Source organism: Nerophis ophidion, linkage group LG12, assembly GCF_033978795.1.
Source record: "Nerophis ophidion isolate RoL-2023_Sa linkage group LG12, RoL_Noph_v1.0, whole genome shotgun sequence".
NCBI lineage: Eukaryota > Metazoa > Chordata > Actinopteri > Syngnathiformes > Syngnathidae > Nerophis > Nerophis ophidion.
In genome coordinates this window covers 49,415-64,796 of record NC_084622.1, presented here as the reverse complement: position 1 = coordinate 64,796, position 15,382 = coordinate 49,415, and the positions used below count along the sequence as shown (strand labels likewise).

The window sequence follows — 15,382 nt, the reverse complement described above, 5'->3', positions numbered from 1 at the left end:
ATATGACCTATATATGCTCATTGTTGTACAATACTTCAAATTTTAGGGTCCCAAAAGTGTGTGGCCTACTTTCTTCACTGATGGTACCAAAATATTGGTATCGGGACAAACTAGCATGTAGTCTATGATGCAACAATAGTAAGCCGTTGGAAGTGGATACACTTTATACAGGTTTAGAGTGCTTGCTGCGGGGTTTGTTCTCCCGGGATGCAAACGGACTATTCCGGAATAGGCGTGAAGGTAGGAACATACTTATTAAACTAGACTACAAAAAAACTAACACTTAGATAGAACCACGGACAAGAAACAAAAACCCGCTAACTGTGGCATGAATGAACAAAACTTACTTGGCGTAGCTTGAAGCGAACAATCGCTTGAAAAAACAAGCGTGAATCTGCGGCATGGAACGAGCATGAAACAATCAGTACAGAGCACGGAAAGAGCAATGTCGCCAGAACGACTAACTGGCAAAACAGGCTTAAATAATAGTCTCTGACTCCCATGCAGTCCTTGAGGGTGCATGGGAGTTTGCCCAACCAGTCTACATGTGCTTTGTGGACTTGGAGAAGGCCTTCAACCGTGTCCCTCGGGAAGTCCTGTGGGGAGTGCTCAGAGAGTATGGGGTATCGGACTGTCTTATTGTGGCGGTCCTCTCCCTGTATGATCAGTGTCAGAGCTTGGTCCGCATTGGCGGCAGTAAGTTGGATCCGTTTCCAGTGAGGGTTGGACTCCGCCAAGGCTGCCCTTTGTCACCCATTCTGTTCATAACTTTTATGGACAGAATTTCTAGGCGCAGTCTGGCGTTGAGGGGATCCGGTTTGGTGGCTGCAGGATTAGGTCTCTGCTTTTTGCAGATGATGTGATCCTGATGGCTTCATCTGGCCAGGATCTTCAGCTCTCACTGATTACGGTGTTGGGGAGGAGACCCTGCCCCAAGTGGACGAGTTCAAGTACCTAGGAGTCTTGTTCACAAGTGAAGGGAAGAGTGGATCGAGAGGTCCACAGGCGGATCGGTGCGGCGTCTTCAGTAATGCGGACGCTGTATCGATCCGAAGGAGCTGAGCTGGAAGGCAAAGTTCTCTATTTACCGGTCGATCTACGATCCCATCCTCACCTATGGTCATGAGCTTTGGGTTATGACCGAAAGGACAAGTTCACGGGTACAAGCGGCCGGTTGGCGGGTCTTTCCCTTAGAGACAGGGTTAGAAGGTCTGTCATCCGGGAGGAGCTCAAAGTAAAGCCACTGCTCCTCCACATGGAGAGGAGCCAGATGAGGTGGTTCGGGCATCTGGTCAAGATGTCACCCGAACGCCTCCCTAGGGAGATGTTTAGAGCATGTCCAACCTGTAGGAGGCCACGGGGAAGACCCAGGACACGTTGGGAAGACTATGTCTCCCGGCTGGCCTGGGAACGCCTCGGGATCCCCCGGGAGGAGCTGGACAAAGTGGCTAGGGAGAGGGAAGCCTGGGCATCCCTGCTTAGGCTGCTGCCCCCGCGACCCGACCTCAAAGAAGCAGAAGAAGATGTATGGATGATTAAAGATGGTGCGTGATCCGTAAACATGAGGCAGGTGAAACTAATGGAAACTAAAACAAACAATGGTGCACAAAAACAGGAACTAACAGAGTCCATAACTAACAGAACATAACTAAACAAAACATGGTCTAGACCACAGATCATGACAGGTGGTACCCCAAAGAATCACTCCATTAAATATTCCAACGCAGTCTTGCTGTTCAAACTAATGTTACATTGGCCAAAATATTAAATATACCTGTTAAATAAAACCTCTGCTTTGTTTGTAATGAATATTTAGGCCTACTACGCTACTGTATTTTACTGTTGGTCATTATGGTGGTACGTGGAGAACCAAGTGTTTTTTGGGGTGGAAAACATGTAGAAAATGAAAAGAGCGTTGTATACGTGCAGGTTGTCACTTCCAAGGTGAGAAGTACATTGATGGACAGATCCTCACAGGAGGAGAAGATGGCTGCCAGGAGTGCACGTGTTCAGTGAGTGAACTAAGCTTCCTCTTTACCGCGACGACATGTGCCACATTCTTATTTTTGGCCGCAGAGGGGCGAGGTGGTGTGCGCCCGGCGAAGATGTCCCGCCGTGTCCTGCACTCATCCGGCGCTGGATGGCTGTGCGTGCGGCGTGTGCGACGGCTGCAGATTTGAAGGACGGGACTGTTTTAACGGAGAGCGATTCGCTGACCCCGGGAACGCTTGTCGACTCTGCTCGTGTCTGGTGCGTACACACCGGGCTTTTTCTACCTTTCCCGAGGCACACCACCTGCGGAAAACGTTGAAAAATGAAACTTGTTGGTGTTTTCCTGTGTGCACGCTGCAAAACGTCAGTGTTCAAAAACAAGAAACCAAAAATACAAAAATGAGGGGTATTTTATTTGAACCCCAAAATGCCTTAAAATAAGTATATTTTCACTAATAACTAGTGTACTTTTCTTGGTAGAAAAAGAGACCTTTTTACTCAATATGTTGAAAAATGTTCTTAAATGAAGTAAATGCTAGTGCCATTATCTTGACATAATGATACACCGCAAAAAGTCAGTGTTCAAAAAAAGGAAAAAAAATATACAAAAATGAGGGGTATTTTATTTGAACTAAGCAAAATGATCTGCCAATAGAACAAGAAAATTTGACTTGTCAAGACTTTCCAAAACAAGTCAAGTTAAAGCTGCAAGCAGCGATGGACGGGACCAACTTTTGCCGGTGTTTCCTGCCTTTACCCATTCAACATATCTCCACCTGCACATTACCTACCTTCCCTGCATCCTGGGGTCACACTGGTGCTTCTTTCTGTCACCCATACACGCTGGTGCTTCCTGCCATCACCCAGACAACATATCTTTACCTGCACATGACCTACCTTCTCTGTATCCTGGTGTCAAACTGGTGTCTCCTTCTTTCACCCAGTCAACGTATCTTTACCCGCACAGTACCTACCTTCTCTGCATTGTGTGGTCACGCTGGTGCTTCCTGCTTTTAAGCGGCTGTCTTGAGACGGCAGCAGCAGCAGCGTAGCAGTTCTTTGAAGGCTCGTAAAATCAAAACCGGAGCAGTTATTAAAACTCTTTTCGCAAATTTTTATCAGAAGGGTTCACTCCCTCGCCTGTGCGAGTTTGAAGCTGAGACAACAAAAGTGCTCAGAGGAGACAATGTTTGAAAAAAGGTGACAGGTTTTTACAAAACCTTTGTTTTGAAGGGGTAATTGCCAACTTCCTGTTGATTTTTGCTGAAGGATGTAAATGAATGAAATGTGGGTCTAAGTGAGACCTACATAGAGGGGTTTGTTTCATGTCTCTGCAACAGGGGTCACCAACCTTTTTGAAACCAAGAGCTATTACTTGGGTACTGATTAATGCGAAGGACTACCAGTTTGATACACACTTAAATAAATTGCCAGAAATAGCCAATTTGCTCAATTTACCTTTAATAAATAAATCTCTATATATTAAAAAAATGGGTATTTCTGTCTGTCATTCCAGCCATCCATCCATCCATTTTCTACCGCTTATTCCCTTTTGGGGTCGCGGGGGGCGCTGGCGCCTATCTCAGCTACAATCGGGCGGAAGGCATTCCGTCGTACATTTTTTTTCCTTTTACGGAAGTTTTTTTGTAGAGAATAATTTATGAAAAAAACACTTAATTGAACGGTTTAAAAGAGGAGAAAACACGAGAAAAATGAGAATAAAATTTTGAAACATAGTTTATCTTCAATTTCGACTCTTTAAAATTCAAAATTCAACCGAAAAAAATTAATACAAAAACTAGCTAATTTTAATCTTTTTGAAAAAAATAAAAAAAGAATTTATGGAACATCATTAGTAATTTTTCCAGATTAAGATTATTTTTACAATTTTGATGATGTTTTAAATAGGTTAAAATCCAACAAATTGGATTTTAACAAAATATAACAAATTGGCCCAAGCAATATTTCTAACAAAGACAAATCATTATTTCCTCTAGATTTTCCACAACAAAAATTTTAAAAGAAATTCAAAAGACTTTGAAAGAAGATTTAAATTGGATTCGACAGATTTTCTAGATTTGCCAGAATAATTTTTTGAATTTAATCATAATAAGCTTGAAGAAATATTTCACAAATATTCTTTGTCGAAAAAACAGAAGCTAAAATGAAGAATTAAATTAAAATGTATTTATTATTCTTTATAAATAAATGATAAATGGGTTGTACTTCTATAGCGCTTTTCTACCTTCAAGGTACTCAAAGCGCTTTGACACTACTTCCACATTTACCCATTCACACACTGATGGAGGGAGCTGCCATGCAAGGCGCTAACCAGCACCCATCAGGAGCAAGGGTGAAGTGTCTTGCTCAGGACACAATGGACGTGACGAGGTTGGTACTAGGTGGGGATTGAACCAGGGACCATCGGGTTGTGCACGGCCACTCTTCCACTGCGCCACGCCGTCCCTTTACAATAAAAAAAAAAATACTTGAACATTGATTTAAATTGTCAGGAAAGAAGAGGAAGGAATTTAAAAGGTAAAAAAGTATGTGTTTAAAAATCCTAAAATCATTTTTAAGGTTGTATTTTTTCTCTAAAATTGTCTTTCTGAAAGTTATAAGAAGCAAAGTAGAAAAATAAATGCATTTATTTAAACAAGTGAAGACCAAGTCTTTAAAATATTTTCTTGGATTTTCAAATTCTATTTGAGTTTTGTCTCTCTTAGAATTAAAAATGGCAAGCAAAGCGAGACCAGCTCGCTAGTAAATAAATACAATTTAAAAAAATAAAGGCAGCTCACTGGTAAGTGCTGCTATTTGAGCTATTTTTAGAACAGGCTCGCAGGCTACTCATCTGGTCTTTACGGGCGGGCTACCTGGTGCCCGCGGGCACCGCGTTGGTGACCCATGCTCTATGACATTCCTACCGGAAGTTACAAGCAGTTTTGTCTGTGTTTTCTTCCTAGAAGCAGTTTTGTCAATGTTTTATTCCTAGGGGGCAGTAGAGAGCAATTTTGATTTTTTTTTATTTTTTTTTTTTTTATTTGATCGCAATTTTTGCCCGTCCTGATGTGTGTGTCCAGTTTGGTGAGTTTTAAAGCATTTTAAGGCGGTCAAATTACAGCTCAAAGAGGCAAAAATGAAATAGTTTAGGAAATTTTTGTTTTGAAGGGTTTTTTGCCAACTTTTTGTTGATTTTTTCTGAAGGATGTCAGCTTATGAAATCTGGGTCTAAGTCAGACCTACATAGAGGTTTTTGTTTCATGTCTCTACGACATTCCTAACGGAAGTTACAAGCAGTTTTGTCGTTTTTTTCCTAGGGGGCGCTAGAGCGCAATTTTAAGGTTTGGGTTGTTGTTGTTTTCATTAGATGGCAATTTTTGCCAGTCCTGATGTGTGTATAAAATTTGGTGGGTTTTAAAACATGTTAAGAGGGTCAAATTACAGCTGAAAGAGGCGGCGGTATAATAATAATAATAAAACCTTAGAAATACAATAGGGTTCTCTGTCCCAAAGGTACACACGGTCCCTAATTAGCTAACCTCAAAGAACCCAAAATAAGCTTAAAATAAGTATATTCTCACTAATAACAAGTGCACTTTTCTTGGTAGCAAAAAAATAGACCTTTTTTCTGTTGAAAAATATTCTTAAATGAAGTAAATACTAGTGCCATTATCTTGACATAATAATAAATGGTAAAATGGGTTACACTTGTATAGCGCTTTTCTACCGTCAAGGTACTCAAAGCGCTTTGACACTACTTCCACATTCACCCATTCACACACACATTCACACACTGATGGAGGGAGCTGCCATGTAAGGCACTAACCACGACCCATCAGGAGCCAGGGTGAAGTGTCTTGGTCAAGGACACAACGGACGTGACGTGGTTGGTAGAAGGTGGGGATCGAACCAGGAACCCTCATGTTGCTGGCACGGCCACTCTCCCAACTGCGCCACGCCGTCCCCATTTAGGACCAAAACCCTAAAACAAATAAAAGACCCTAACATGAAATCTGCTTAGAGAGAAGAATTTTCTTATCACACAGAAAATAAGCAAATATCCCCCTTATGTGAGATATTTAATCTTACATAGATTTCACTTTTTGCAGTGTAATGCGCTGTATTTTTTGGTGGCTTTTCCTGTTTTGTTGGTGTTTTCCTGTAGCAGTTTCATGTCTTCCTTCAAGCGCTATTTCTCGCACCTGCTTTGTGTTAGCAAGTAATACTATTTGCGTTGTTGCTAGCCTTTGTGTGGACATTGTTGATTGTCATGTAATGTACAGATGTACTTTGTGGACGCCGTAAGGTTTTGCTGTTTCTGTTTACTTTGTAGCCAGTTCAGCTTTACTTTCGTTTTGCATAGCCATTGCCTTTCCCTTTCCCTTTCCCTTTCCCTTTTGTCCAATTGTGGTTTAAGCATTACATACCTTTTTTTACCTGCACCCTGCCTCCCACTGTGGTCTGTATATCGCGATCACAACAAACCATCATCCCGACACGTTCGGACATTTACAAAGCAATTAACTACACTGCAAAAACTGAAATCTAAGTAAGATGAAATATCTTAAATAAGGGTTATATTTGCTTATTTTCTGTCTGATAAGATAATTCTTCTCACTAAGCAGACTTTATGTGAGAGTGTTTTACTTGTTTTAAGGGTTTTGGTTCTTAAAGATATTACAGCTTGTTGCTGAGATGTGATGACCTATATTGAGTAAAACATTCTTTAAACTAGAATATCAAGTGTTGCAAAGCTGTGTCATCAACACTCCCAAGTATAAAACTACTTTTTTAAAGTAATTATTTCTTCCTTCAAGCATGATTTTAAATAATCATGACGCCGAGCGCATATCATTATGTCAAGATAATGGCACTAGCATTTACTTCATTTAAGAATATTTTTCAACATATTGAGCAAAAAGGTCTCATTTTTTTCCTACCAAGAAAAGTGCACTTGTTACTAGTGAGAATATACTTATTTTAAGCTATTTTTGGGTTCATTGAGGTTAGCTAATTTTACTTGTTTTGGAAAGTCTTGACAAGCCAAATTTTCTTGTTCTACTGGCAGATCATCTTGCTTAGTTCTGTTATGGTCTACAAGGGGGAGATGACGGCAGACACCAGAGGGTGGTAATGTTCAATAATGTATATATATATATATATATATATATATATATATATATATATATATATATATATATATATATATATATATATATATATATATATATATATAATAAAACAATACTAACTAATAAATTAAGGAAATGGAGTGTGACATAATACAAAAGTGTGTATAGTGTAAGACTATGTGTGTGGTTAGCTGAAGTGTGTGTTACCAAGTGTGTTGAACGAGATACGAGGAAGTCCAGTGGAGAGAGAAGGTTTAAGGTCTGAGTCCAAAGCCAGGGAAGTCAAGGATCGAGGGAAGCAGACAGAGTCCAGAGGGAGATTCGGGAAAATGTGAGATGCACAGCTAACTTTCCAGGCGACGGAGGGTACTGCGGGGCGACACAAGAAAACACACTGAGAACACGGAGCGGCAAAACACAGAGAGAGCAGGATTGCATCAAGCAGGATGATCGCTTACTGTACACCAACTGAAGACTATACTCCGGCCCAGCATGGCAGGTTGTGCGAGCTTATGAAGGCAGCCCGTTCATCCCAGGCAGGTGCGCTGATTACACATTTCCTGCAGCCGTGAGGAGGTGCGCCCGCAGCGGAGAGGAAACGCCCGTATATTTTTGGGACCGATTAGGTAAAGTTGCATATTTTCCCACGGCACACCAGACAATAACTGCGGCACAGTGGCGGTCACCCGAAGCGAGTATGAAGATCCTCCTGGTGGGGGTGTATCCCTTTATGGAGGATACCTGTGCATGACTTAGTTTAACGTGGGGAGACTGGTGCACAGACAGTCACCACACCATCCTTGACAAAAAATCGGGTCTAGGTCCAGTGGCATGAAGTCCAAGATGACTGGGGACCCTTTTCTGCTGCAGCCTTCCCCCACCTCCCAGCCTTTGTGGTAGTTCTTATATCTACCGTCTTCTGCTGTTGAGGTCTTCACCGTATCCCTGGCTAAGGGTCAGTCAGGTACTAGGCTTTTGGCAAGGGCCACCTGGGGTAACAGTAGTAAAGGGGTTAACCTCCTAGTGCCCCAAGACCCCATAGAGGAGCCTCCACTGCCGGATGCACTTTAACGTCAGGCCCAGGACACGGGTCCAGTCTTGTTCTAAAATGACATTTGTCTCCGTGCAGAATGGCGGCGTGGTGTGTGCGCATGTGTCGTGTCCAAGCGTCACCTGTTTGCATCCGGAGACCCCGCCAGGTGAGTGCTGCCCCGTCTGCTCCGGGATTTGTCGCCATCAGGGGAAGGAATACCGGTCAGGATCATCCTTCCCTTCACCCTCCGACCCCTGCTCCTCCTGCTCCTGCCTGGTCAGTCATCTTGTTGGAACCTTTTACACCTCACATATTATGTCAGGATTGATCAGTTTTCTCTATTCCCTTTAGAATGAAGTGGTGAGCTGTCAGAGGAGACCATGTCCAGTCCGGTGTTCCCACCCCGTCCCGTCAGACGCCTGCTGCCCCGCCTGTGACGCCTGTCTGTATGAGGGTGTGGTCCGCTTCCTCGGCCACACTTTCTCCCCCTCCTCCAAACCTTGCCAGCGCTGCACATGTGTGAGAGGCACGGTCACCTGCGTGCCCCTGGTGTGCCCGCCCACGCCCTGCAGCCGAGCCGTCACCAAGCCAGGCCAGTGCTGCCCTGAGTGCACAGGTACTACTCTCCATCTTGTAATGTACACCGTTGGAACTTTCAACATTATTTTCTTACATGATTATTGCAGTACAAGATCGGCTCATTTCAATAATTTAGAATCAATGGACAGAGGATGTGTGCGTTTGTTGTAATGCAGCCTAGGGCGGGGCCATGTGGCCTTTTTTTAGTATCTCGATTGGACTCCGCCAAGGCTGCCCTTTGTCACCCATTCTGTTCATAACTTTTATGGACAGAATTTCTAGGCGCAGTCAGAGCGTTGAGGGGATCCGGTTTGGTGGCTGTAGGATTAGGTCTCTGCTTTCTGCAGATGATGTGGTCCTAATGGCTTCATCTGGCCAAGATCTTCAGCTCTCACTGGAGCGACCGGGATGAGAATCAGCACATCCAAGTCCATGGTTCTCTCCCGGAAAAGGGTGGAGTGCCATCTCCGGGTTGGGGAAGAGACCCTGCCCCAAGTGGAGGAGTTCAAGTACCTCACGAGTGAGGGAAGAGTGGATGGTGAGATCAAGAGGCGCATCGGTGTGGCGTCTTCAGTAATGCGGACGCTGTATAGATCCATTGTGGTGAAGAAGGAGCTGAGCCGGAAGGCAAAGCTCTCAATTTACCGGTCGATCTACGATCCCATCCTCACTTATGGTCATGAGCTTTGGGTTGTGACCGAAAGGACAAGATCACGGGTACAGGAGGCTCGGATGGCGGGGGTCTCCCTTAGAGATAGGGTGAGAAGCTCTGCCATCCGGGAGGAACTCAAAGTAAAGCCGCTGCTCCTCCACATTGAGAGAAGCCAGATGAGGTGGTTCGGGCATCTGGTCAGGATGCCACCCAAATGCCTCCCTTTTGATAAACACTTGATGCATATAATCACAGCAGTATGATGATTGTATGTGTCTACATTAAAACATTCTTCTTCATATTGCATTAATATATGCTACTTTTAAACTTTCATGCAGAGAGGGAAATCACAAGTCAATTGAGCTAAACTGTATTTATTAAACAGTTATTAAGTAGTGGCACAAACATTCATGTCATTTCCAAAACAGAACGCCACTACAATAGTTAAAAATAAATAAAGTGCACTTTTGTGCATGATGTCACAAAAGATATTTCAATAACTGTCAAATAAAAATGAGCTGCGTAATAGGACATCAAATAGTGTATGTCCTTCGCTATGTGGTAGGTTCCTGCGGACATCTCCTTCTATTGTTGACTATTTTTTTCATGTGGTGTTGATCTGGAAATGGTTGCTTGGGCATTTTGTTGGTGTGGCACTGAACGGAGATGTTGACATGCGGAGTTTCAAGTACCCCTCATCCTCGAGCGGGTGACTATTCAAATAATGCTACATATTAGCAGTAATTCTAATGTTATGTGTCTCGCCGTCAGCACATGCCCCGCCCCTATCCGATGGTTCTTGTCCTCAGCACCATCGACAGTGGCGGTGACCTTTGCTCCTGCAAGCCCGCTGGCCACACCTCCCTCCACAAACTTAATATATGCAGTACCAGAGAAATATAAATAACACAAAAATAGCTACCAAAACCTTAAGGACCAACACTAAAGTGCAGTAGCACAGTAAGCCGAGGTATTCATCAATCACCACCACAATTACCACCACCAAAATGCAGTAGTGCAGTAGGCCCAAGTATTCATCAAACAACAAATAATAAACTTAATAGAAGCAGGACTACCAAAATATGAATAGCAAAAAATGGTTACCACAATACTATTTTATGATTATTAGTTTTTAATTATATTATATTAAATAGAATTAAAAAATATATATTTTCAGTCCAATATTAAGATTGTTGCGTATTTTTGTTCCTCTCTAATCAAGCCAAACTTCTTGCACAGTGATGGACTATTTTACATTTGGAGTACAATTAGCTATGGTCAAAATAATCTGTTACAGTATCCAACTGTAGCTGTCAAATAATGTTATTAACGGCATATTACATGAATTAGGACTGTTATTAATGGGCAGCACGGTGGATAGGGGTTAGTATGTGTGCCTCACTGGGTTCAGTTGTGGGCTCGGGATCTTTGTGTGGAGTTTGCATGTTCTCCCCGTGACTGTGTGGGTTCCCTCCGGGTACTCCGGCTTCCTCCCACCTCCAAAGACATGCACCTGGGGATAGGTTGATTGGCAACACTAAATGGTCCCTAGTAGGGCTGGGCATTATATCGATATACTGGATGTATCGTGGGTTTGTCTCTGTGCGATATAGAAAATAACTATATGGCGCATGGGTGTCAAACTCTGGCCTGCGGGCCAAATTTGGCCCACCGTGTAATTTCATTTGGCCCTTGAGGCAATATCAAATTAACATTAGAGCTGGCCCGCCAGGATTAACAACGCATTCACCGCTTATACTCATACTTGCCAACCCTCCTGATTTTCCCGGGAGACTCCCAAAGTTCAGTGCCCCTCCCGAAAATCTCCCGGGGCAACCATTTTCCAGAATTTCTCCCCGAACAACAATATTGGGGTCGTGCCTTAAAGGCACTGCCTTTAGCGTTCTCCACAACCTGTCGTTACGTCCGCTTTTCCTCTATACATACAGCGTTCCGGCCAAGTCACATAATATATGCGGTTTGTACACACACACACACACACACACACACACACACACACACACACACACACACAAGTGAATGCAGGGCATATTTGATCAACAGCCGTACAGGTCACACTGAGGGTGGCCGTATAAACAACTTTAACACTGTTACAAATATGCGCCACACTGTGAAGCCACACCAAACAAGAATGACAAACACAATTTGGGAGAACAACCGCACCGAAACACGACATGAACACAACAGAACAAATACCCAGAACCCCTTGCAGCACTAACTCTTCCGGGACGCTACAATATCCACCCCCGCTACCACCAAACCCCGCCACCCCCCAACCCGGACCACCTCATTATTTTATTTTCAAATTTATTAGCTAGTGAAAGAAGTTAATTTTGATATTTACATTAGAAGACAGCAAATAGAAAAGAGGCATTACATTTTTTATTTAAATTTTATTTCTGTGATGTTTTTCCGTTTGTTTTTTGAAAGTTGATTTTGCACTATTAGGTTATATAAGCGTTGTTAAAGCAAATCAGTGTAACAAACTGAGCAATAATTAACGTTTTATTAATTCACTTTCTCTTGCTACTTCAAGGCTTGAATGTTTGATTCATTCCTTATTTATATTTTACTTTCAAATTTATTATTGGCCTGTGGAAAAAGTTTATTTTGATATTTACCTCATAAGGCTGCAAATAGAGAAGAGGCATTCCATTTTTATTTTTTTTTATTTGATATGCCATTGATATTTTTTAAATATTGTTATTATTATTTGAAACTCAATTCTGCTTGTCACTATAAAGTTATACAAGCCTTGCTTGTTCAATATTCAATGCAAAACTTGTTTGGGTCCCTATTAAAAGGTTCATTTGTTCAATCTTGGCACCTGGCTTTGTTCATTTTAAAATGTTGGCCCACTCTGTATTTGAGTTTGACACCCCTGATAAGGTGATATTGGAGTATACGTTTTCACGCAGTTGCTTTTAGCTGTGGGAATTACACTACAGGCTTTTCCCACTCCTTCTTGTCTCTCCTTCTCACAGAGACGTAAAACAAGCGCACCTACTGTCACATACTGTCGCGCGTGCAACGTCATACGCCCTCGCGGAGCAGAGAGGTAGAGACATGGGTAACATTAGCTGTGATGCTAACGGTGCGTTGCGAGTGGTAATACGAGAGAGAGAAGGTGCCAATCTGGTAACAAATGAAGGAAGAATAATTAATTCCCATGAAAAACAGCACAAGATCCATCTTATGGCGGTGGTTTGGCTTCAAGCGGGAGTATGTTCAACATTTATGCGGCAAAAGCGTTGCTACAAAAAGTAGCAGCACTGCTAATGTAGCATCATTTGAAAAGTCGCCCGCTTTTCAAATGAGGAGTGCTTGAAACTCCGCATGTCAACATCTCTGACCAGGGCCACACCAGGGGCGTCGCCAGACATATTTCACTGGGGCACGTGCCCCACTGTTGATCTTCAGTGCCCCTGTAAAAATTTCACCAAAAAAAACGCTTCAGAGTTTTAAGTCTACATAACATAGACAACAGCGCACATACTACTTAGTATGGTAATTGATTGCTACTGTATTCACTCCACGAAACAGTGAGCACATGGCTACTTAATATGGTAATTTATTCACGTGTGGATCGAGACTTCGGTTGAGAGAGAGGGAGGGGGGGGGGATTCGAATCACTGCGTGAGGCAGGTAACGTTAGCCAACAACAATTTGTTAATTACATTATTTTGATTTTGATTTGACTCAAACTGTAACTCCTAGATGGATTTAAAAAAGTTATTCGCGCGCAGCAGGGAAGAAGAAGCGAGGAAAGAGAGATGTAAGTGAAGACCTAGCTAGCTAGGCAACATCATTGTCTTAAGTTGATGCTAAGTTAGCCAACGTTATTCCTTGTATCAAGACAAACATATTCATTTGCTGTACGAGCTGTCGGGGGAATTTCCAATGAACATGAAACATAATGTTGGTTGTTGTCTGCTGGTTCTGCATCAATGATGATTTGGAGTAAGCATGTGTGAGTTGAGTGCTTCTCAAATGGTTTATCTTCAGGAAGAAAAACATTTTTCCATATCATCAAGTCGTGAGCCAAATTTTTAAATCATTCAAGTTTATTTCACAGAAAAATAGCACAGTAGACTTGTCTTGTTAATCGGTGTGACTTTGACTAAAATAATCTTGTTTTGTCACCAGAAAAATGGCTACAGCTAAAGCATCTGGTTTTGTTTCCAGAAAAAATAGTAACATTTCTATATTTGTTTTCAGAAAGATGGCTGAAAATATCGGGTTTTGTTGCCCCATTTAGATTTAAAAAAAATATATTTCCATGTCTGTCCTGAGTCCTCCTCCAACTTGTTAGTCGGTTTGCCTTTTGCTAAAATACTCACTAATAGTCACTAGGAAAATGGCTAAAAATATCTGGTTTTGTTGCCACAATTAGATTTTTTTCTCCCTAAACTTTTTTTTTTTTTCATGCACACATCTGACTGCAACTCACTGAAAATGACACACAATCCACTTTTATGTCACGACACAGCAGTTGGGAACCACTGGACAACTGTATAACAGTTACTGTAATATTTCCATGTCCGTCCAGAGTGATTGACCACTTTGCAAAAATGAAAAGGAGACGTTACAGTTTACTTCTCAGAAAATGATTCCCTGAACAGACACACAACAGTTGTTCATTTATTCTACTACTGTGGCTTTATTGTTTTGTGTATATTTTCTAGTTTTGTGTATCTGAAATAGGATTAGCCACATTGCCATTAATGGAAATTAAATAATATAAAAGAACCCAGAGATGTAGGGGTGCTTTTTGTTTTACTTTTGTAGATGTTAAATTTGCAGATGATTACTGCAATAAATATTTCAAAAAATTCATTACTCTTCCTTTTTGCTTTTACCAGTAGCAGTTTAGAAGTCTGGAGTAAAAAGGTGCACAAGTAGGTCAAATGCATTAGTTAATTTCAGGTGGTTAATAAAATATCCATACAAAATAATCTGATATGATTTCATAGTTTAAAGCACTATTTATGTATTTTTTATGATAAATAAGTGCTAAAAATGTTTTTGCTTGCGTGCTTTGCATGCTCACATGAAGTATTTGTGCCCCAGGTGTGCCCCAGTACAGTATTAGGTCTAGTGAGCCACACCAACAAAATGCTGATGCAACCATTTCCACATTAACACCGTATGAAGAAAAAAAATCAACAACAGGCGAAAATAATGTCCGCAGTAACCTACCACATCGCGAAGGACATACACTATTTGATTTCCTATTACGCAGCTCATTTTTGACAGTTATTGAAATATCTTGTGTGACATCATGCACAAAAGTGCACTTTATTTGTTTTGAACTATTGTCGTGGCATTCTGTACAAAAAGTGCACTTTAATTTAGTGTTGTTTTGATATGTCATCTTAGTGACATCATGCACAAAAGTGCACTCATGGCTTGTTTTAAAATGTCTCTGACAATCTTGCACTTTCTGTTCTGGAAATGACATGAATGTTTGTGCCATTGCTTAATAAGTGTTTCATAAATACACTTTTAGTGTATGTCTGCATGAAAGTTTAAAAGTAGCATATATTAATGCAGTATGAAGAAGAATGTTTTAATGTAGACACATAGAATCATCATACAGCTGTGATTATATGCATCAAGTGTTCATTCAAGGCAAATGCATAATATAGAGATATATATGGTGTATGGCAGGGGTCACCAACGTGGTGCCCGTGGGCACCAGGTAGCCTGTAAGGACCAGATGAGTAGCCCGCTGGCCTGTTCTAAAAATAGCTCAAATAGCGGCACTTACCAGTGAGCTGTCTCTATTTTTTAAATTTTATTTATTTACTAGCAAGCTGGTTTCGCTTTGCTCGACATTTTTAATTCTAAGAGAGACAAAACTCAAATAGAATTTGAAAATCCAAGAAAATATTGTAAAGACTTGGTCTTCACTTGTTTAAATGAATTCATTTATTTTTTTACTGTGCTTCTTATAACTTTCAGAAAGAC

General features: G+C 41.6%; 1 protein-coding gene across 1 annotated transcript in view; it reads left to right on the top strand.

Moving 5' to 3' along the window:
• Positions 1-15,382, top strand: part of LOC133563730 (kielin/chordin-like protein) — a 63,448-nt gene that overhangs the window by 23,162 nt on the left and 24,904 nt on the right. The window contains exons 8-11 of the mRNA XM_061918031.1: positions 1,930-2,012; positions 2,077-2,250; positions 8,257-8,436; positions 8,512-8,776. Coding sequence (XP_061774015.1) covers positions 1,930-2,012; positions 2,077-2,250; positions 8,257-8,436; positions 8,512-8,776 — 702 coding nt within the window. The remainder of the gene's footprint in view (positions 1-1,929; positions 2,013-2,076; positions 2,251-8,256; positions 8,437-8,511; positions 8,777-15,382) is intronic.